This window comes from Colias croceus, chromosome 12, assembly GCF_905220415.1.
Source record: "Colias croceus chromosome 12, ilColCroc2.1".
In the NCBI taxonomy this organism is placed as follows: domain Eukaryota; kingdom Metazoa; phylum Arthropoda; class Insecta; order Lepidoptera; family Pieridae; genus Colias; species Colias croceus.
The window spans coordinates 9,976,972-10,002,500 of NC_059548.1; the positions used below are offsets into that span (position 1 = coordinate 9,976,972).

At 33.2% G+C, this 25,529-nt stretch overlaps 1 protein-coding gene and 1 long non-coding RNA gene across 2 annotated transcripts in view; one reads left to right on the top strand and one right to left on the bottom strand.

Annotated features, from left to right (window-relative positions):
* LOC123696533 (Down syndrome cell adhesion molecule-like protein 1 homolog) overlaps nucleotides 1–25,529 on the top strand; it is a 52,030-nt gene that overhangs the window by 8,444 nt on the left and 18,057 nt on the right. Inside the window, exon 3 of the mRNA XM_045642807.1 lies at nucleotides 22,529–22,640. Within this exon, the coding sequence (XP_045498763.1) occupies nucleotides 22,529–22,640 (112 nt within the window). The remainder of the gene's footprint in view (nucleotides 1–22,528; nucleotides 22,641–25,529) is intronic.
* LOC123696534 lies at nucleotides 18,148–19,198 on the bottom strand. Its single transcript, XR_006752092.1, has 2 exons — nucleotides 18,341–19,198; nucleotides 18,148–18,251 (listed from the first exon to the last, which is right to left on the bottom strand). It is a non-coding gene; the product is annotated as an uncharacterized LOC123696534 (long non-coding RNA).

The window sequence follows — 25,529 nt, forward strand, 5'->3', positions numbered from 1 at the left end:
CAATTGGAAGATTACACATATAAACATTGAAATAAATATGGAAAGGTAATCATATAAGAAATAGTGCCAAATAATCCTTTACCATCTTTATCGTTTAATGATTTGCGTACCATAATAAATAATAAATATAAAGGCTTCAATGATTACAATTTATTACGAAACCTTGGGCGAGCCACTGAATTTTTAACACGAATTTCGTTAATGAACCCAAAGCCTCAGCTGAAGCATCGTGGCTATGAAAAAATAATCCATTCGTGAAATTTGACGGACCCATTCTGAGCACCCAGTACCATCATCTCTTTCCCTCTCCTTAGCGATGAGGGAGATGGCAAATAGCCTTCTTGCTCGTTGATTATCTCCAATTGAATCGGCAAAGCGTTACCAGTTCGGTTCAGATTTGGCGGGATCGTATTTTGCGTCCATTGCAAATTGCACTTGGGATCTCGAGTCTCCGAAAAGAAGGGTCAATGATGTTATATAAATTGCTAGGGATGAAGATTGGGTTTTTATTGAATGATTTCACGATGGGTTTATAATAATATCAATCCGTATGAGATGAAGTCACCCGAAAAATCATAATCGTGCCGGAATAACTGGGAAAGTTGTATTAGATGTAAAGAATTTTGGCTTATAGAAAGATCTTAATATACAATTTAGTTTTATGAGCAATTATACATGCGTAAAAGATTAGAAGAGAATTAATTTTAGGAAGGACGAGTATAATTGTACATTGACAATGATTATCTTCTCAAGGATATTAGATAAGATGGTTTTTATAAATTAACGTACCTACGGGTATTTACAAGTTACGGTCACGACCTTTGATCTTCTATATTAGTCGCGAACATATGATAACATGTGACTTTTTAGCCATTATTTTTATAAAAACAATATTCTTACTGTTATTTGGTGACTATATCTTTGAAACAGAGAGAGTAAAGGGTTTGTAGTTTGTACCCTTTATTGAAAATATTTGACACAATATCTCTTCCAGAATAAATCTAGTCGAATTAATAATTTTTTCCAGTTTGTAGCATATGGTAGAAATTGAATGATTTCAACTAAGAATCATTTTTATGGTTACTAGTGTATTCAAATATCATTTGCATATATCTAACAATGCACCTGCAATCTAATTCCCATTATTAAAACTAAACTAACAAGAGTAGCTTCAAGCATTTAAGTGCTAAAACGTTCACGTAATTCAGTCATTAGTCCAACAGTTAGTTCATGAAGGTTGTTTGTCAGTTATTACAACGTGTCTGCGGATTGAGGAGATTGCCCCATTGTTATTTGTTATATGAGCTCTGTGCTCTCGTTAATTGGAAGAGAAATTATGCCTTTTGTGATTTGATTTTTTGTAGCGGCTTATTTTTCAAAGTATGTATGTAGGGTTTTTTACGTAAGAAGCTATAGGTAGTAATGTAGATTTGGGACATAACTCTTTGGGACTTTTGGTACATTCTTCCAATACATACAGTATTGGAATCGTCGTTGTGACTCGATATTGGCTAGACCAATTACAACTTCGTTAGTTTTTTGAGGAGAAGCTTGTTACGAATTTATTATGATGGCGCAACGTGAAGATTAATTCCCAGAACTAGTACTCCTGTAGTTCGCATCTTACCTCAAAATATTATTCTTTCTTTCTTTAAAAAATATAATTAATGGACTGTTCAAACGCAGCATTGCTAATCATCAATTTGTTAAAGAATCTCAAAAGTTACTGTGAAAGCCACAAAAATTTTGCTATTTTGGGATACAGTTTTGGACTTCCCTACTGAAATTCCATATTTCTTCAGAAATCACTCGTTCAAACGCAAGCAGAAGGTATTTGAAACATGTGAACTATTTATTTTCCACATATTCCACATTGCACTTACTCATGTATAAAATAGTTCGTTGCGGGTAGTTTGACGGATCGCTATTATGTATAGAAGCTAGACGAGAAGCCATTGTTACAGCTTCTCATCTGTACGCTCTGTTTGTTCAAAGATATTCATGTCGACCTGATTGTAGCTGGTATGACTGTCTACTGTGGGATGTGGGTTTGATTCTCGTTAGAGAAATAGTTGGTGTTTGTGTGTATGTTTTCTAAGAATTTGGTAAGATGGTTATTGGTTGTGATTCGCAGAGAAATATATGTCTGCGTATTTTTAATTGTTTTATTGTTGTATACATTTTTTTCTTGACTTGAATAATAAGGTTAACATTTCTTCAACATTTATTCTATTGTTCAAATTCTATACGGTAGTTTACTAAATTATTCACTCACAGTCACTAAGTCATATTATAACTTTACAATAATTACTTTTAGTTTCAGTAATAACAAATCTATAAATCAGGAAAATGAACTGCGGAACAATTTCACACATAATTACAATGATTGTTAAGCGCAATTACCTTAAACGTTCGACTACATCTTATATTAAAAAAATAAGAACAAAACCTAGTAATAAGCTAGTTTTAGCTGCTTATCTAAACTGACGTATCTACAAACGTAGGTATTTGTCGCTCTTTCTTCCTTTCTTTACTTATTCTAATGACCAAAACATCATTTTGACGCCAAAGTAGCTCTATGTTTACGTCTTAAAATTTCAACCATAAAATCTCCAATACAAAAAAACATGTCTCGATTAATTAAACAAGATTGTAACTTGTCCAGACCGTCAGGCTTGAAGAAAAATGAGGAAATGACGCGAATCACCGTCAAGGTCACTTGACTTTCAACGGCATGGCCAGTGACGACAAACCCGGTCTTGACCTAATGTAGACAATGCACGGAAAGTAAACAAAGTTTTACTGATATGGAATTTTGATATAGGAAACTTTTCGCCACTTCGGAAGTATGTACTGCGTTGAAACGTGATAGACGTTCTCTGTAAGATTTTCTAATGTGTACTGCGTACGCTGTACATTGTATTTAAGAATTTTGTTTCCTCACCTAGAAGTTGCCCAAGCATCTAGAAATTTCGCATGTAATTCCTTTATCAGTCCATCTGCTTAATGTAAAACAATTTCGTACTTTGAATGTAATTGTAAGGCTGAGAAATAAAGATATCCTGCAGTAGGCATCAACTTGAAGAATGAATATTGGAGACAGAATGAGAAATTATTGAAGTTGATGAGAATTTCAATGTATATCATCAATCATGTATACCCAGAAGCCAGAATATAAATACATAATAATACACCCAGGTACCAAAATTGAAAAAATCGTAAGGTTCCAGTTGTGGAATTCCAACTACTCCCTCACTAAGACGTTAAATAACCATTACATGCTAGAAAATCCTTGTTGTTATTAACGGAACAATAAATAACCATTCAAAGCCAAGTGGTTACTAAACAAATAGATAAATCTTAAATCGCAGCCAGTTTCACTGCTCACATCCGCGCTAACGTATATGACCGTGACATCAAATAAATAATATAGTACAATTGGAACATTGAAATAGTGGCGAATTTAACTCGGTGCTATTACAATGGCTTTGTTACGTGGATTTGAATGATGTTCTGGATGAGTTTAGATTTTTGGTGGTCCTGTATCAGTTTATCCTTATTTGTATTAGCCAATGAGAGTAGCATATTCATGATTTGATTTGAAACCATGGCTGATCAAACGCTATTTAATAAAATACAGATTTAAAATGTTTTGTTTTCTCCCCCTTTAAATTGATGTATTCCGTAGATTGTTATGGCTAATTGGCTATAAGGACTTAAATAATGTACTCAATAATAAAATTAAGATTAAAAAAATGTACTATGCCTCTTTGAATTTATGGTGTTTTCGTAGATTTTTTATGGCTAAGGGTTAAGGTAAATTGGTTCTAGTGTCATATGCAAGTGTGTCACCAATTCTTTTGAGTGGCTCTTTACCCGATTGGTAGGAGGGTTGTGTTTCTAGTTTACTTTAGTAAATGTATGTGTATTTCATTGGTCAGTTCTGTGGCGTTAATAGATTGATAGACTCTAGTTTGTGAACTATAAACTCCTTTTAATTGTGAATGACAGTGCAATATTATAAATACTTAAAATAGCGAAACGATGTGGTCGATGTCTTCATAATAAGGTTTAAGGTTTAAAGACATTTATTCCCATTAAGACATAAAGTCACTTACATGAGAAACTTAAATTTTAAACATAGGTATTTATAAAAAATATCATTCGTTAGATAAAAATTTAGAGTAAGTTACATACTATAAACATAAGTTTAGGTTAGGTACTCATTCATTGCATTCAAAGTTTGAGCGTGTGGTCTTCCAGGATGTGTTTCGCTAATTGTTTTTTGAATACAATGAATGAGTTTACACTTTTTAATTTGCTTGGCAATCCGTTATAGAAACGTGCTCCTTCGTATGTTGCCGTTCGCCTTCCATAATTCGTTCGGATCTTCGGGAGGGCAAGATAGCTAGCTCGTCTATTAGGATAGTGGCGATTTGATGTTGAGAATATTATATTTGTATTTATGTTTTTATGTAGCGCTTTGTGGATGAACATACACGTATTATAAAAGTATAATTGTTTTAAATTCATTATTTTAGTATCGTCGTAGATTTTATTTGTAGAAGTTAAAAAAGGATATTTAAAAATGGTTTTAATAATTTTATTTTGTAAAATTTGTAGTGGCGCTAATTTATTTTTGTAAGCGCTACCCCATACTTCTATTAAATACATTAGGTGAGGTTTGACTAACGTGTTGTAGATGGTGTGGCGTAATTTATGAGGAATGCAAGAAGTGATATTACGCAGAGATCTAAGAAGTGCTGATAATTTATTTTTTAGGTGGTCGATGTGATAATTCCATTTTAGAGAGCTGTCGATTCGCAAACCTAGGTATTTCTCGTGGGTTTTATGTTCTAATACAACACCATTAATTTTAAGTGGAGCGTGTGGTGGAATAATTTTGTTCTGAGCTTTGAATTTAATATAACACGTTTTAGATATATTTATTGTTAGTAGATTGTATTGAAACCATTTATTTAATTTATTTAAATCATTTTGTGCTTGCTTTATCATGTCATGTATAGAGGGACCAAAATAAAACAGACAGGTGTCATCCGCATAAAGTGTTAGATGACCATTTAGTTTTAAATCTTGTAAATTATTAATATAAATTAAAAAAAGCAATGGGCCTAAAATCGAACCTTGTGGTATGCCACACGTAATTGGTAAGGGAATGCTATTGTAGTTATCTATTTTAACGATTTGTGATCGATTTTTTAAATATGATTTCAGCATGTCTAGTGCTTTACCAGTAATGTTAATGGATGCTAATTTCTTTATTAAAAGTTCGTGAGAAACGGTATCGAAGGCCTTTTGTAGGTCAATAAATACTCCCAAAACTAAATTTTTTGCGTCAATGTTCTGTTTTATTTTAGTAGTCAGGTCTATAGTCGCTGACAGAGTGTTACTTTTTGGCTTAAAACCGTATTGACGCACTGAAATAAAATTAAATGAGTCTAAATATTTTTCTAATCTCGTGTGTAAAATTTTCTCTAATATTTTTGACAACACTGGCAACACCGAAATTGGCCTATAGTTACCAGGTTCAAATTTTGAACCACTCTTATAGATAGGAGTTACCTTCGCTATTTTCAACGAATCCGGAAAACGTCCTTGACTTATAGCTTGGTTGAAACAATCGCTTAAGGTATGATTTAATTTTTCTTTAATGCATTTAATTGCTTTTGTGGTAATACCATCAAGACCTGTACTACAGTTTGAATTAAGGTTATTTATAATTTTTAAAATTTCATTAGGTGTACAGGGATCAAAAGTGGATAATTCGTACTTTTTTGATGGTGATTTAGGTAAGGTTGAGGAAGAGTTGGTTTGATATTGTAGGGGTATTAAATTTGCTAGACGAGATCCTATTGTAGAAAAATATTGATTAAATATCTGGCATATTTCATTTGGCTCGGTAATATATTCAGAATTTATAAGTAATTTAGTAGGTAAAGTACATTTTACAGTTTTGTTATTAGCTAATTTATTTACTAAAGTCCATAATTTCTTGGGTTTTTTTATATTCCTTGTAAATTCTTGGTAATAGTAAGAATCTTTTGTGTCTTGAATAAATTTTTTTACCTTTATTTTTTGAGTGTTAAATTTTATTTGAAGGTTTTTATTTTTAGGGTTGTTTTTTAGTTGAGACCATAATAAATTTCTTTCGTTAATTTCTGTTAAAATTGCTTTGTTTATCCAGTCTTTTCGGGGCAGATTTAGAAATTTAGTTTTAGTAATCTTACTTTTATCTATAATAGATTTAATTTTATTTTCTAATATTGTATAATCTTTGTTTATTTCAGTATCAACTATGGAGTCAGACAGGGATGATAATCTTTCGTAATTAATTGCTTTATATTGAGTTTTAACACTTTTTGGGGGTAAATATTTTTTTAATTCTACGTATATGTGCTTATGGTCGGAAATACATGAGTTTATTATTGCGAAATGAAAATTATCATTTTGAAGGTTCGTACTTACATGGTCAATGATAGATTTTTTTGAGGAGTCTCTTGTGCTGTATTTTTTAGTTAGTTTATTGAGTAATATATGTCCATTACACTTAAGAGTATATTTGTATAGTTTGGTATTTTTATCTTTTGTTAACAAGTCGATATTAAAATCTCCAAAAATAATAGCTCTGTGCCTTTGTTGTAATTGCGATTCATACATTTCAAGGAATTTTTGACAGTTAGTATAGCCCGGTTTATAGATAACGCCTACATCAATTTTACATCGTTCTAAACTTATCCATAAGTAATTGTTCCCTTCCTCGTATCGTGATTCAATAAGATTGTGTTTTAAATCGTTGTGGATGTATGCTGAGACTCCACCTCCTCTTGCGTCAGTCCGGTAGTTAAAATAATGTGTGTAATTATCAATATTTAATTCTGAAGCTTGCGCATCAGAATTTATCCAAGTTTCAGTAATTAGAATTACGTGGATAGGTTTTATTAATGAGCTCAGGATACATTTCACTTCATCTAGTTTACCTTTTGTTCTTATGCTTCGCGCATTGAAGTATATAAATCTAAGCCTGGATCGGGAGAGTTGCAAATTTTCATAGCTGTCTAGTATTTCGTAGGAGTTGATATTTTGGTTGTTTGTCTTTAAATTTATTTCTAGTTTTTTGACATAATTTTCTTTATAGTAGGCATTCCGTTAACGTATTTTATTGTGAGATCTGTTTCTCCTTCACCAATGCGACGGTTTAGTTCATCCTGTAAACTTTTAAGATATTTTTCCTGAGCTGGCGTTTGATCACTAAAAGCTTTAATATTGTTGGGTAGTTTATTTTTGTTACGTAGGATTATTTTAGCAGATTCAATTGTGTCATAGCAAACCTTTATTCTACGATTTTTCCCCGGTGAATACTTGCCAATTCTATATATCTTTACTGGCTTCGGTAGGTCTGAACTTATTAGCGAGGTAATTTTTAAAATTTCGTAGTTGTCTTTAGATATCCTCTCCTCTGAGTTATGATGAGATGTCGATTCTGGGAAACCAGCAAAAATTACATTTTTTTCGCGGCTTTTTCTGTCTCGTAGTTCCTTGATTAAGTGTTCATTTATATGTAGTTGATTTTTAGACGTAAAACCCGATGGATTGGATGACTGATTTATTGATTGAAGATTTAACTCCAGTGATTTTATTTTACTCTCACCCTGGTTGATCTGGGATTCTAATTGAGAAATAGTACTCTTCAATATGTTTTGTTCAGTAATTATCATACATGCTGATGACTTAATTTCATTGATTTGATTCGTATTTTGGCGAATTAAATTCAAGGATTGTTCGTTGGACGATTTAATTTCGGTAATTTGTGTTTTTACCTCAGAAATGTTTTCATGAATTTTGTTTATTATTTGTTCGTTTGAGCAAACATATTTTTCAAGTAATGTACTAATACGGCTCAACTCCGAGCGAATATCCTTCATATCATCACTACATCTGCAATCTTGTTCTAGCGGTTGTTTCCGTTTTCTGTAAGTGATTTGAGTATCAGTTGGCGTAGAACTCGTTGAAAACGAACTTAGCTTCGATAGATGTCTTCATAATAATGGTCTTAAAAACCTTCATAGACATCAAAACGAATGCCGAATATAAATTATTTGGAGCATAAATAAATAAATTTCAAGCAGTGCTTATCCATGGCACTATCGCTCAATAACCACTTGTATCATATTCTTATGGGCATAGTTCCTTCTAGAGAGTTTTAATATGATTAATTTTCATATGACAGTCTATGTGATCATAGGTGATCATCATGAATGATGCAATTCAAAGCAGGCTGTATATCAAATTCTGCTAAACATCGAGAGCATGATCTAAAATCAATGACAAAACGCTATTTTTAAACCTTATTATGAACATAAAAAGGCATGTACGATACGAGGGCAATGTTAAGTGCCATCACGAAAAGGCACTATAATGCACTGGAGATGAGGGCGCTTCAGGCGGTATCACGGCTCTAATGAATGAATGTACTTATTGGCGCCTTTTTGTGACTCCATTTTGTTTTTTTTTTCGGGAATTCAAAGTTTTCTTACCGGCCTGTGAAAAGCGTCTTTGAATCTGAATTTGTTAACTTAATTGGAAGAGTTATTTCCACTTCTTGTTGCTTCTTTGAAAGACCTTTTAGAATAATATGGCAAATATGTTATTGTTAGTTACATCTGTGGTTCTTAATTATTGTATAATTTGACGATTTGGTTTGTAAAAGAATCCTAATGTAGTGAAAGTGAAAATGAAAAGGAGAGTTCAAAAGAATTGACAAGAAAGAAGTCTGTTTAGAACAATCAAAGTTTGAAAAAGAATATTGTCTTAATTGTGCTCTTTGTTGATCCGCGCGCCGCTATGGTTAAATACAAAAGTGTCTAGTCAACGCAGAATGTATTGTTTCAGTAGATAGTAACAATACGATTAACTGGGACAAACTGACATCGAAGATATTTAAGAAATAAGGTAATGATGAGACGATGAGAGAGATGAGATATTGAAAAAAAGAGCGTGTGTACCGAGCATACGTGTCAGAAGTGAAACTTCTTTGGCAAGATTCATAGATACCAAAAGTGTCGCCTTACTCCATGACGTGACGGTATTGTCTAGACGCGACCTTGAAATTTTAATCTCAACGCGCTTAAAGAAGTTTCACTTCAAAACTGGGTTTCTTTTTAGAAAACATAAAACAATAACTTAAACACTAAATTAAATCGAAACATTAAAATAGAAAAAAATAGGAAATGAATTACATCCGTCATTTGTACATATTTTTTTGTATATTTTCCTTCAATTTTCTTATGTTAATTTTGTGTGCAATAAAGTATTATCTTTCTGTATCAGTATATCCTGTTAATTAAACATGCTTCTTAAAGATCAATTTTGATTTTCTTTTCTTTGTAAGTACAATTCGAAGAAGTAACAAAAAAAGTACAGCTGAACATACTTAAATGCTTTCCAAGTCAATTTTTTTAAGAAGTTTTTTCTAAAGAAGTCTATAATATAAAATATCCTGCCCCCCTAGCCAAGTGGCTTTCTGTTAGCGTAGCGTTCAATAGAATAGACTACGAATGTATGAGATTGACGTAAGCTGTAGATATGTCGTCAATCTCATACATTCGTAGTCTATTCTATTGAACGCTACGCTAACAGAAAGCCACTTGGCTAGGGGGGCTGAGCAGATATATAGGGTAAAAATTGATAATTATTAATTAATATATACGTTGTGAAATTTATAGGTATTTGTTGCTTGCCTTCAGATAAAGTATTTTCTAGTATTTGTTCTGATAGGAAAATCTTATCACATTTTGTATATCATTTTCTATACCAACTAATATATAATGCAGATAATTATTTAAAATTTTTATACTTTTTACGGTTATCGTTTTGACGACATAAGTGTTATACTGATTTTCGTGAATTTTAGCAATATAGACGACTAGAATTCCGCCCGCGACTTCGCACGCGTTTTCAAACGAAAACCCGCATAGTTTTAGTTCCCGTGGGATTTCTGGGATAAATCCTATGTGTTAATCCAAGCTACCCTCTATATGTGTGCTAAATTTCATTGTAATCGGTTCAGTAGTATTTGCGTGAAAGAGTAACAAACACACACACATCCTCACAAACTTTCGCATTTATAATATTAGTAGGATACTAAATAGTAGGTAACAAACTATCTTTATTAAATTTTTGTACAAAATTTAAGAATGATCGAAAATATTCGGCCAGCTTTATATTGGTTAGTATGATGAAGTATCCTCACAAAAAACGTAAATATTTTACGCAGAATTTATTACATACTAGTGGTCCGCCCCGGCTTCGCCCGTGGTACATATTTCGCAATAAAAGGTAGACTTTCCTTTTCCTTTCTCGGGTATCAGAATATCTCCATACCAAATTTCATGCAAATTGGTTCAGTAGTTTAGGCGTGATTGAGTAACAGACAGACAGACAGAGTTACTTTCGCATTTATAATATTAGTATGGATTATGCGAAGTAATTAACGTATGCCCAATTTAAAAGGTATTTTTACGCTTCAGTGTTATGTTAATTCCGCCTTTTGTGGATTACAATGTACATTGAATATAATTTTCCGCTTGTTATTATACAACAACGTTGAATAGATAAGAATATAATTAGGTGATTTTAAATCTTCTATAATATAAAAATGAATCCCAAAATGTGTTGGTAAGCGCATAACTCGAGAACGGCTGAACCGATTTCGATAATCCTTTTTTTATTATATTCCTTGAAGTACGAGGATGGTTCTTATGTAGAGAAAACGTTGATATGTACCACGGGGCGAAGCCGGGGCGGACCGCTAGTGTTTATATAATTATATGTCTATCTTGTATCTTTAAAGGCTTTTTTTTATATCTTTTTTCTAGAAACGTAATTCATATCTTCATGTATGTTCAATTCGCCATTTATATTTCAGAATAAGTAGGTATATAAGATATTTTTTTTGTAACTTTTTCTTTCAAATATCTCAAATAGTAGGGTTCGCACATTTTACTACTACTTGAACAAAAATAGACACACTACCTAGGTGGTGGTGTTTGTAGGTTAATTTATCTAACATACACAACTAACAGACATACTACATTGATATAGTCATATTCTTCTAACGTCGCCTAATTTGTGTTTAGGCTGGTTGCAGAGCTTGACCGACCGTCAGTGCGTACCGTCGTCGGTCCTGACGATACACATCAACAATTGTATGACTATGACACTAATGCGCATGACAATACGCGTGCGTATGGTCGGTCTAGCTATGAACGGTTTTATGAATTTCCATACATATGACAAGCGCGACTGACGTACGCACTGATGGTCGGTCAAGCTCTGCAACCGGCTTTAGTATTTGTACTTGCGTTCCACTGCACGTATCGACAAAGCGGTTCTAAAATAGGTACTCTGCGAACGGAAAAACGCATAATAGTACAAATATAGATTAGCAATAATAATGAATGGGAGTGTCCACAAAGCTTTAATTTGATACATTGTATCCGATGTAGGCAGTCCTTATAATCGTAGGTGAGGTCATTATAATCATTTGCTGGATTACCTAGTATACATTGATTGTAAGGATTATTGTCTGATAATAAATTGGTTTATACTCTTTAATATTCTTGTAATTGTCAGATAAGTAAAAGGTTTGCGGACTATAGTCGAGCTAATTTAATAGGCAACATTTGACGTCTATCAATTTTATCTTCGAAGAGAGGTAACCTGCTTAAAAACATCGATTAAAGTGTATTAATCGATACGGATTTGAAACATTTGTCAATCGAATTTATTAATTTATGATGATTTTTATTCACAAGTAATCAATGCATTCGATTCTAGATGTCAGATTTCGATTTTTAGAGTAACGTCTCTAGTATTTAAAAAGAAAAAAGGTTTATTGACACAAAATTGTAGCGACGTCAGTTCTTCAATTCAGAAATTGTTTATTATGTTTAGGATGGTTTATCAGTAAAATGAAATCTTAAAATTACTTGTATCGGTCATTATTTTTATAAATATGTAATCGTAATTGAAAAAAGTTAAGCAAATGTGCAGTTCTAACAAAACGAAATATCATGTTATTCTATGTCGTCGTTACTAGGTTACGTTGTTGAATTTTGTTGAACTGTCAAATGTTGCCTATTAAAATGGCTCTACTATAGGTGCTTGTTGGCTACATTTGTCAGAAGAAATTAATTCAGCTTGCAGATTAGTTGTAATAAATAGGTAACAATTATACTGTAAATAAATGAAATCGCGAATAAGCGATAAGGTCATCTTTTGTAAGTATTCTACATCCAATCTGTGCAACAATATAGGTTATGTATTCTAATGTTAAATGGTGTTGTACAATAAATAGTTAAATGAATAAATGACCAACACTCAAAACGGCAAATAAACTTATTTCCGCGGAAATAATATCAATAAACAACAAGTCAATACATAGTCATAACACAGTTGTCATAGCACAGTTGATTAAATGCGCTCTTTTGATTCGCGACTGCAACTGCATTTGAATGCACAGTGTAAGCTTTGTGAGGGATCATGTATCTGTATTGGAACCATTGGATTTATTACTTCATTAAAAACCGATGTTAAGTAATAAATTCTACGTAATAACTTGCTGCTGTAACTTAGTGCAAAGTTATACATAATATGTTAGTTTTGAAGTGAAACTTCTTTAGGCGCGTTGAGAGTAAAATTTCAAGATCGCGTTTTGGCACTACCGTCACGCCATGGCGACGTAAGGCAACGATTTTGGTACCTACCTTTAAATCTTGTCAAAGATTGTGTCAGAAAACTTCTGACACATGTTCTCGGCACACACGCTTTTTTATATGTGTGTCTATGAAATAATATTTTGCGAGAATAAATAAAAATAAGATGGTGAAACTAACTGCCACATAATCGGAATTATTGGTGCCATTTCAAAATTTCATTCATTTCCTTTACGTTCACATGAAAAATTCACTTGTTACAAGTTTTAGCTTAATGAAAGAAGCTTATCGTAACCAACACTAAAGCAAGCTTTATGCCTGAAATGCCAGACGCATAAGATATGAGTTAACTCTTTCGGTCTGGCGAGTCGGACGCACCTGCTTCTTATGAGTCTTATAACTTATGAGTCTCCCGTCTGAAGTACAGGTGTAAAAGTTTTTACTTTATTGCCTCTTGTCGTGGCTTCGGGCTTGCCTTGTTTTTGCTAATGGCATCCCATTTATGTTTAAGGATGTGTTTAATGTTTGTTACTCGAATATGAAAAAGGAAGAATGTTTAGTTTTTGAAAACAAGGCAAAAAATATAGCTTATATCTTTATCAATTTTATGGGCGGGCGGCAAACGCCTAATATTCTTAAATCAAAAGTATTGGTTGTTGGTGAAGCTTCACGAATAACCTAAAAACAATGTCGAATGGTATTATATAGCAGAATATAAGGTACTCTAAAAGTTGCAAGCCACTGTGTGTCTATTGAAAACTATCCAACTGAAAATGCTACCTTTACGCGTTGTGTAACTTGAATGGAAAAACATGAAATACTTTGTGCATGCATACATGCAAAACTATCTTCCCTTTTCATAAATTACTTCTTCTTTCTTATAGAAAAGAGCGTGTGTGCCGAGCACACATGTCAGAAGTGAAACTTCTTTGGCAAGATTCAAACATACCAAAATTGTCGACTTACATGTCAACGCGCCTTAAAAAGTTTCACTTAAAAAAAATAACGAATAAACAACCTTTCACAAACACTTCTTCATTCTATTCACACAAAATTGTCTGAAAACTTTAACCCTTCTAAACGCAATGCGACAAAACGATAAATAAAATATTTTATAGAACTTTTAAATAAAACGCAGTCGTCTCCCCCTATGAGTAACGCCGGGCTGCGTGACGTGTCGCATTAATGTCTCCCCTCGCCTGACTCATGTCTAGGGGACCTAGCGTCCGATTGGAATAGAAACATTAGGTACTTCGTCTGTGAATGTTGTTTAATGTTTATATTGCTTTTAGGCTGCAGTTAGACGACGCGCGCGGTGGCTGTTCAGTTATAGCAAATTTATGTTTTATTAACTAGGACGTAAAGTTGAAATTAATTTGAGTAACTAACTGCGCGGTGGCCACCGCGCTGTTACGTCTGGAAATGGTCCGGGTTCGCAGTGGCGTGGCTGACCGCGCGGCCGCCGCGCGGCTGACACGCTGTAACATTCCGTGTCATACAAACGCGCCCTTACAGCATATATTATCTCACTACTTGTGTTGCGCGGATTCACCGGCAAAATCAAGTACTCATGCTGCATGATTCAGCTTTTCTTTCGACTTTAATATCTCATCCATACTAATATTATAAATGCGAAAGTAACTCTGTCTGTCTGTCTGTTACTCAATCACGCCTTAACTACTGAACCAATTAGCATGAAATTTGGTATAGAGATATTTTGATACCCGAGAAAGGACATAGGCTACTATTTACCCCGGGACATAGGATAGGTTTTATACCGGAAATCCCACGGGAATGGAATTTATGCGGGTTTTTCTTTGAAAACGCGAGTGAAGCCGCGGGCGGAAAGCTAGTAACTTATAATTTAAAAATTACATTTTATGACTTTATTGTACGTACCTATATACAGGGTGTCCCAAAAAGTAGTGATATACTGAAGCTGGGAGGTGGAGGACCCAGAGGGCTATCCGAATCACCCCCATGTATGTTATGCGATTTTTCGTATTTTCTTAGTACTGAAATGTTATGGAACTCTGAAAGTTACAGACTCTAAAGTCGGACCACTCCCGTGAAATAATTGCACTTGCACTGAATTTAAAGTTTCTCAATTTGACTGTAATTCAGGGAACTTTTGTAATAAACTTTCAAATTTGTTACGATTTTTATTAACTTTCCTTTATTAGGTATTTCGACTGTTGTTATTAAATGTGAAAAGTTTTTGTCATTTTTAAAATTAAAGTTTTAATTTATTTATAATTTGTATTATCGTATTTTAGGCAAATATTATTAGATACGAGTGAACAACTTGAAAATACTTAGCAAATATGAGAACCTAACTTGTATGGTTGTTTATGTTTTCTTATTATAAACAAACCTTCATATTTTAAGATCTCGATTATGAGGGTAGTGCCTTAAGTGGAGCATTATAGGTACTTTACATTACCAAATCCATAAACCACATACCTCACCCTGCATAAAAATACCATGAAATTTAATAGAACCTGTCAAATTATACTAATTCAAATAATTGAATTTAAAATTGCTTCGTAAACTACGGTTTTCCTATATAGGGAACATTATTTCCCCTCCAGAGGAAATTAGACGTTATTGTATTGTACAAGGGGATGAAATCGCACGCCGATCGAATTTTGCTTATGCAGCATACCGCGCTGATAATAATTCAGCTCTTTGTGTTATAAATCGCCTGTCAAACGCATTTTGTGAGACTATTGTGTTTAATTTTTTATATAACGCTATCGGAGAAGCGCCTGGAGATATTTATGAAGGCTTTCAAGATTCTGGAACGTTTTTACACGTTAGAAGTTTGTTAAAAAATTGATTGGTGAAATTTATAAATGGGGAAAAGAAGAACGTTTTTATATGATCTGCTAAGAATCTACTAAGAAAAAGGTTATGAAAAAACCTGATTGGTAAATATTATTAATGGGGAAAAGAAAATCATTTTTAGTATGATCTGCTATAATAAAAATGCTATTAAATCTCGGAAAATTTCACGCATTTATATCCAAAGTAGATCTTTAGAGTTTGTTTAAAAAAATGCAAATTACATTTAGGAAAAATTAATTCAGGACTAGTTTTAACAACGCACATTTTACATTAATGGCCTGAAAGCTTATCATAACTTCCAGTAATTGAATAGGGTTAAAATTTATTTTACTATTTTTCCCTGCTTCTGTCCGTCCGTCCATCGAATATCTACTAGTATCCAAAATTCCCACACTTCTAAAAAGATACCACCCAAAACTAGGTCATAAACTTATGCATCCAGCCATTCTTTCCCCACGTCACACCGAATGCAGTCTGATAAAGTTTAAATGAAATCTTACACAGTTTTCGACTTTGTACAAAGGAGACGGGCATATTGATCGGTGTTCAAGGCAGCCACACCGCAAGGCCAGGTCACCTATCCACTTGAACCTAGATCGAAACACGATATGTGTATTTTGACTAGGCTTTAACTTATGAAAAAGCAGGTAAAAATGTATAGTGAAAAAAAAAACCTAAATAAAAGCTAATGAAAACGTGTTAATAATTAATGAATGAATGATTTTCCATTGTATTACAATTAAATACTTAAATAAGAGCGTACACTGAAAAAACGTGACGGCTATAAATAAACAAGTTGCTGCTATTTACAACCGAGTAACTTGCTTCGGAGGGAGCCTGCAAAGTTTGTTGCTAAAATTATACAAGTCAACTTTGTTAACGTATGTTGGTAATATAAACCCACTAAGCTGGTCAAAAAATACGTATTAAAGGTTTGTTGCTTTTAACCTATTCACTCAGTAAATATAACTTACCTACTTACTATAGTGAATCGCGTTACTCTGTTAACAATACCCAACGTGCTCTGTTGTTTTTAGCAAAGTTGTTTCGTAAAACTAGCTAAGTAACACGATAATGTTAATCATATTTATTGGGTAGGGACAGCCAATCTACTTTGTTACTTCTACTCAATTGAAAATTTGTATAAGTAGCCAAGTTACTGGGTACTGTCAATCGTGTTCATTGGTTAACTATAACTATAACTAAATATACTCTGTTCTTTCTAGTCAATTAAGATTGGTATATTTAGCCAAGTTACTTTGTATTCTTAGGCGGGTTTATTAGGTAACCATAGCTAAAATACTTTGTTGCAAGTACTAATTCAAACGACACAATATATTAAGCTATATATTTTCAGTATAAGCTGACCTGTGAATGTTTGTAAAACCTATACAAGGTGTAACAGAAAGGGGATATACACATTCGAACAGGGCGTGATGCACTGATGAAACTGAACAACGTTTCCCAAGGAAAATGAGTCGAAAGATAAAAAAAAAATTAAACCTCTCCATTATTTTCATCTTTTGACATTATGTTCTTTGGGAAAATTGTTCAGTTTCATCAGTAGGTACATCACGCCCTGCTTAGATGTGTAACCCCTTTCTGTTACACCCTGTATGCAATGTGAAGTCAGCTCATACTGAAAATATTTACCTAGTTCGATATGTTGTCATTTGTACCATTATTAGTGCAGGGGGCAAAATTTTGGCATGTCGGAAAAAAAGCCAATGAAACGTTCATGTAGGAAAATAATACTCATTTTACCGACACACCAAAAACTTATAAGAAACTGAAAGAAAATTATGCACATTAATGAAATTAGCTTTATTCAGTACACGATACAATCATTTCAAGTAACATACTACTTACACTTAGATAATACTACTTTTAAAAATAGTACACAATTCACAATGTCAAGAAACAATAACTATTTTGTGTTTTAATTTTCACAATAACAGGGTTAAATATAAATCATGAGTAAACTTTTAAGGAATGACTCACACTACGAACCTGAACAACTTTAATTAGGTCTATACCTAATCCAAAGCCAAATCCAACATCGTAAAAGAAATATCAGCTGTTTCATATACAAAAGTGGAATTATCTACTCTGCCAAAATCTACGGAACAGCTGATTTTATTTCGCGATGTTGGAGTTTGTTCTATGATGAAAGTGGTTTAGGTTTGTTTACATAAAAACAAACAACCATTATGGTAATGTAAGCAAGTTACTACATCTAAAAATTTTACTTATATGTATTTGATAAGTCAAAAGTTTAGGCAAAAACTAAAGAATAAGTTAGGAGAATAAGTAATCTTTTTGATCTAATAATTTTATTACAACCCAACAAGTAAAACCGTTATTTTAAACATTTGAATTTATTCCCATTGAAACATAATTCGTCGTCGGGAAAATGATCATAAATGCTAAAACTTAAACATTTTTTGCACCAAAAAAAAAATTAAAGTACAATAAGCTCTTTACATATTATATGGGAACTATATCCTACCTAATGTAATTTACTAAAGTAATAGGTATTTAATAAAGTAATAAGTATATGACAATATCTTGCTTGATCAGAAGTAACTTACTAATTCAAATATTTTTGGCTTGATTGTGGGGAAGCTTTCAGTGATATATTGTCCTTTGGTTTTCACAATCTTTTTCTAGCTGTAAAAAATAAAAAAAAAACCTAAGTAAATATTATACAAAAGTAATTAAACTAAAGCAGACAAAAAATTCAAAAAAATTGAACTCACCAGAAGATATCCTTTGGGTTTTTTAAGAGCCGCATATTCATTGTATTGAGGTATTGGAGCTATAGTTAACTATTTTGCAGCAATTAGCTTCGTCTCTGTAGAGTCTTGCCACTTTAGTTCTACGGCTGTCCATGGCTGTTTTTGAGCCCTAATAGTTTGTCTTCTGCATCTTGCTCTTCTTCTATAATAGTTTGAATTAAAATGATGATGAAAAGTTTTTAATGTAAATTTGAATCTGCCTTGTAGGTGCTGAGGCGGCGCTTCAACAGACACGTTCGTCACTCGACTATGATTTGATAGAAATGGCTGACTTTGCGGGCTACGCAGCCAATTCCTTGTTTCATTTTTATCAAGTTACTCGGTCAAAAATAGTATTCGCTCCATTGTTAATTGCCGAGCTGTGCTTATCTCCCAATAGATAAGTTATTTGTTTGTTTTTAAGTAAGAAACACGGTTATATGCATCATAGAAAGTTATTTAATTTTAGCCAAATAATATTATGTCTAAATTTAAATGATTTACTTGTCATTCAATCATTATGTAAGCTTGTTTATTTTTAACCGAACTCTGTGTAAATAGTAGCCAACTATGGTTAAGTCTAAAATTAAATAACTTGCTTATCATTAAATAATAACGTAAGCTTGTCTATTTTGAACCTAATTCGGTAAAGGTAATATTGACCGAGTCGGTAATTTTGAAATAAATAAGTACTTTTTTAATAATAGCCAAGAATATTTAGCAATACTTGCTTGTATAATACTAGCAAAGCTTTAATGCATATTTTAAATATGTCTTAATTGAATGCAGCAGAATAATTTTTAACCGAGCTAAATTGGTACTTTGCTAAAGAAAATTTTTCTCAGTGTACAAAATGAAAAAGGGCAAAAGATGGCCATGTCGCTAGGGCGATCTCTACCAAGCAACCCTTACAATAAAAGATTTGCAATGTTTTTTTTTTAATCCGATAAATGACAAAAACACTTATAGGTTCATTCTTTGATAAACAAAGGAGTATGCGGGTGACCTAATAGGTAATTACGTAATTTGATGTTGTGTTCCATATATTGAATTTTACGCGGGTATACTTTATGAAATGAAAGACTTTTTAGATTATTTATAACTTAACATATAGTAACAAGAAATAAGAACTACCTTTAATTGGCTTACTGTTTTTTTAATAACGACCAAAAAATAAATGACATAATATAGCCGATCTGAATTTACCCAAAATATCGTTGTTTATCGGGTACAGAAGAATATAAATAAAATTCATAATTCCTTTATCGAATCTGTAGAACTACTGTGTAATTATTTGTAATATTTTAAATATATTTAATCCTCTTACATTCATCAACCGCGGAAATTGTTTACAAAATATTGTATCAAAACGAATAAATCGACCGTAACAAATAAAGATTTTGCAGGATTACGCTAAGGCTGATATCGGGAAACTCCAAAATTGGATGCGAGAGCAGTCATGCTTGGCCACAAAAACATACCTTATAGGCAGTGGTGGATTAACCTTACTGGTATGGAGTAGAAATTGAGCTACGGGCCCTGCGCGAAAAGGGCCCACGCGAATTTAAACCTAATCTTGCTTTTCCACCAATAATGTGCGAGGATGTATAGCGAGGAATATGTTTGTAAATAACCAATAGTATCGCTTCAAAAGCTAAACGCTTCGCTAAAACTTCAAACTAAATGAATCGGAAAGATTGGTTCTTATATTATTCTATTCTTATACTTACTACCTAGTAGACCAAAGGCCCCGTGAAACTATTAGCTACGGGCCCCGCGCCTACTTAATTCGGCACTGCGTATAGGTATTAGGCATGAAAACATGAGCCGGCATTTTTCAGAACACCCCAGTCACGCCCTACTCACTTTGTGTGAAAAATTAAGCCTTTAATTATGATTAACCCCTTTTTTCGTGGTTTTTGTTTCTGAAATGTTGGTCTTGTCCAAAGTTATAAATTCTTTAATGCTTCGGTTATTACGTTGTAGTAAGTTAGTATTTTGTCTCTTTAAAAGTTGATGTATTAAAGTACCCTGACTTTTAAGTTTGCTTGCTAAAAATATTGTCAATAATAACACAAGAAAAAACAGAATCTACTCTCCCTATCTATGGAAAATAATTTGTCACTGATTTATTTAATCAGCTTCTCTGTCTTTCGCTTTCAGCTTATCTGACTTACTGAAGAAAGAATCAAAGATGTGATTAATTAAAACGTTGATGAAATAAGTTTTATCGCTCAATTTATCCAGATTCGTAATTTCTTGGTGGTCTATTCAAAGGCCGTCACTAAAAAAGCTTCTTATTTTTTCGTTATTAGTATCAGGCTTGAGAATGCTTCAATATTTTGATTATCTTGAATTCCCTGAACTATTCTGCATATTATTTTCCGTTCTGCGTATAAACAGCTATTTAACAAAACTTTAATTCGGCCTACTTTTCTATAGCTATACACCGACCTGTTTTATGATTATCACAAACAGCAACTTGAAAATTCAGCAACAGAGCAAAAGGCACCCAAAAACAGACCACTATGCATACAATTTAACAGCATTTACGTCCGTGAAAAGCTGTTCTCAAACACAATGGTAGGCATTATTGCTCAAGTGAGGCTATAAAGAGTAAAACAAAATAATAACACCCCTCACCTAAATTAGCTGGGAACCCCGAAACCCGTTGAGTGGGCAATATTATCCTACTGTCCTATCCGCCAATTACTGTTATGGACTCGTAACTTATTTATGTATCTCTCTTACGCAAATTTTGCACAGAGATAGATATTTGTTCGGATTGCCACTACTACATACTTTCTCCGTATACGTTTTTTTAATGTTATGGGATAGGTAGCAGACATGTTGCCTAGTGTTAAGCGATACACACCGCCCATAAGCATCCACGCCACTAGGAGATGGATGTGTTGCTGTCCTCAAAAAGGAAACAGAGATAACGTAGAAATTAATTTGCTTAGCTAACGTAGTATAAATTTACCAGACCATAATATTATCTTCAACAAGATTTAACCATCCTACGCATCCTTTAACAGCTGTAAAATTAATTTAAATGGTCCATCACATCTTCTAATCTCATCCTACGTTGAAACGCCTACACGCTCTAAATATAAGAACTTTTAAAAAGAATGAATAAGTTGTTACATAGATACTTAAGTCTAAATATATTAAACACTAGCTTTCCGCCTGCGGCTTCGCCCGCGTGTTCAAAGAAAAACCCGCATAGTTCCCGTTCCCGTGGGATTTCCGGGATAAAACCTAGCCTATGTTACTCGTGGATAATGTAGCTTTCGAATGGTGAAAGAATTTTTAAAATCGGTCCAGTAGTTTATGAGCCTATTCATTACAATCAAACAAACAAACAAAGTATCCTGATAAAAATCTAATACACTTTAAAACAATTATGATTGCAAAGAATTACTTCCTCGGAATATTTGCGTTACCTACAAACTAAACAAATTCAAATCTATCTTTTGAGTCAGTCAAAAACAAATTTAAAAGAAATCACCAAAATCATCATAATCTCTTTATTCAGAAACCGGCGTGATTCACGTTTAATTCATATAAATGAAACTGAAATGGGGTTGGATATTACAGCCTATTAATCATATAGACCGATGGTCATTCGGGTGCCATAAAAGTATATTTCTTCAGGGCAAAACGGGTAGTAAAAGGAAAATGGGGGAAACGGGAAATGCAGTTCTATTACAGGGTACAAAGTGTCATTTTCCACTGTCACAAATGCATAGAATGAATACGTAAAATGTCTCCGGTGATTGTAGTTTAGTATGCCGGTAAATTGTAGGTGAATTTGATTTAGGTTAATATATTTGCAGGAAAGAATATGGACTGCTTTATATTTTTAGTATAGCTCGTTTTATTATGAAAAGAATGATTTAAAAATGGCTTTATTGTCTTATATTTTTAATAGCGTTGTGCAAATGAAAAAAAGAAAATTTCGATACATTTTCATACTACATCAGCAAATGTATTAGAAAATTATTTAAGTGTCTGAGATATTCAGGCTTCCGTTTTTCTTTACAAGATTTGAGAAAAAAAATAGTCAAATGAATGACACATCTAAACCCAACGACGTCTTAAACCATTGCTAAGAACAGCAAAGGGTTCTTAGTTTCATTTAATATTAAATTGTTATATCTTCCCCAGGTGGACGGCAGCTTGCTTTTACCCCAAGTGGGGGTAGAAGACGAGGGCCTCTACGAGTGCGGTGTGGAAAACGAGACTTCCTTCGTTGATAGAGTTAACGTCACTGTCAGAAGTAAGTTCTTCTAAAGTACTAATGTTTTATGGTAGAAGACTTTGTTGGAAGGTGCAAGATTTGGAAAGGTCTGAAGAAGTAGAACATACTTAAGTGTTGAAAGTATTTGTTTGTGTGATTGTAGGATTGGAGAATGTAAAATACACTTTAGTGTTGGATAACATAGCCAATATTTTAATTTAAGTGTTATAAAATGTGTTGAAGTTAATTCCGGCTTCATATAAAATATAATAAATATTGGCATCCTTATATGGAGCAGATGCTTTTCACATCGGCTTCATTGATCGATTTTCTTTATTACCAAGTAAATGATCAGTCTTCTGGAAAATTCTTAAAGTATCCATCGGGATCCTATCGTTTCACGTTCACACAGTAACAACTCAAGAGGACGATCAATTTTTATGAGCTAACGTTTTTCATGTGGCTGGAAGCCAGCACGAAATGTCGAATATTCTAGTGCCAAGGGTCTATAAACCAAGAGATATATGAATCTCCAATATGATACAAAAGTGTGGACTGGGTAGTTTCTTTTATATAGGTACGGGTGAGCAGGTTCTATTTCATTATTTTCAATATCATATTTCAATAAAGGCGGTTGCACTGTTTACAAGGACCTGAATCAGCCATTTAATTAATAGCCTAGCCTGTTTATTAAACTATCAACTTCCTTCACCTTATCATCCTTATATTTTAAATTATGTTGTGAGCTGTTTGTTGATATGTTAATTAAATAATAATACTTTTTAAATGACATGTGTTTGACATGTCAACAATAATCTCCTTTTTCACAATCGGTTAAAAATAATGCAAGCTATAAATAGAAAAACGCCCATCCAACTGCAATTTTCACATGCACACAACGCATAACGTGAAGGTCGGGTAATGACTATCATTATAACGACCAAACTATCTTGAGCCCCGGGATGTACCAACTACCGTAAAATGATTTGCGGGTAGGTGAGGAGAGGAGGGGTCAATGGTAAATGGTTGAGTGGTGTCGAGTGTGAGAAAATGATTTTAAGGACTCGTGTTGTGGTTTATAGAGAAGAATACCTATCTTGAATTTAACTACGTTAAGTTTCAAAGTAACAGTGCGTGCATAGAGCATACAAAAAATGCATTTTTTTAGATGTTCAGACTCTGTACCAGATGTTTTTATTCGTTTAATAATCTAAAGCACGTAGAAATACTATAAATTATTATTTAAACAAGTGATAACTGCGTTAAAAACAACCGACTTCAAACTTGCACTTGCAAAATTTACAAATACCTACAGACAAAAATGCTCATAAAATAAAAACTACTGGGCCTATCCGAATAAAATTTTTATGGGACCAATTCGACACCATCCCGCATCGAACAAAAAAAGAATCACGTAAATCGGTTCAGAAACCTCGGAGTAATCGGTGTACATACATAAAAAAAAAATATACCGGCCGAATTGATAACCTCCTCCTTTTTTTTGAAGTCGGTTAAATACAAGAAACACATATTGGTAAATATACAAAGTCGTCAGAAAGATATAATTAAATAATAAATAGTAAAAACAATAGCGTGTTAATAACATTGTGTTTATTCTATAGCGACAGTATCACGTGAAATTATTATATTCAGGTCCTTGAAATAAGCTGTTTAATATTTACCTCAATAAAGTATTTACTATCACAAGATGACCTAATGAAATACGTATTTACGATTCTTTATAAAAATATTTAAAAGATTTCTCCGATATCCTACTAATTATACATGCAAAAGTTTGTGAGGATGGATGGATAGATGTATGTTTGTTACTCTTACATGCAATTACTACTGAATCGATAACATTGAAATTTGGTATGTAGGTAGCTGAAGACCCAGAATAAGACAAGAGCTTTTCATCCCGGAAATCCTACAGGAACGGGAACTATGCGGGTTTTTCTTTGAAAATGCGAGCGAAGCCGTGGGCGGAAATCTAGTACACAAATATTTTGTTGATTTCTCCTATGTTTAAAGTTTTTCTGCTATCACAAATATCATAAAAATCTATCCTTGCGGTAAATGAGGGGCAATACACTGTCGTAAAATCCTTATTTACTGCTTCTGCTTTAAGTTCACTTTGTTGGTTAAATGTCTAGTTTATTTTGTTTTCATTGTATACATATTGAAAGTGAAGTCCCATGTCCCCAAGTGGGGTAAGGGGCAGATGCATTATATATCTGTTTCACTGATCGATTTTCTTTAGGGACAAGTAGGTGATCAGCCTCCTGCGTCCTACCAGACCGAGACATTTTTTTCCTACTCCACCGGGAATCGAACCCAGGACCCCTCGGTTCTACGCTCACGCGTCAACCACTGTTCCAAGAAGGCGGTACATATTGAAGTAACATAGAAATGAAAGTCAGTACAAAAATATATATTGTATACAATTGGCGGACTTTTAAGTTACTACTACAAGAAGTACAAAAACCAAAACTAAAAAGTTATATTAAGTACTTAGGTACTTTTTATTATATCATATGAAATCACTTATAAATAGATCGCGTTTAAAACCGTAATTATATTAAGTTTCTTTACTTCCCACTCGTATACCAAAACTCAAGAAAATAAATGTACAATACATTAATATTCCTAGAGATAATTCTTGTTGACCTACATTACATTTACTGACTTTGAATTCGCGCAAACCAAGTCTGGTTTTAATTAAAAAGGATTTCATTTCTTGGTACTAAAATCTCGCTAAACTCCCGCTGGGAAATAATAAACTTAAAATAGGTATTTGTTTTTATATTGTTCATATTTTTTAATATACTTTGCTGCCCCTTTTTTGTCTTTTTTAAGAATACTGAACTGAAGTTATAAGACTTTATGCGGTTCATAATTTTTATATTTGACTATACGGGGTGTAATCGT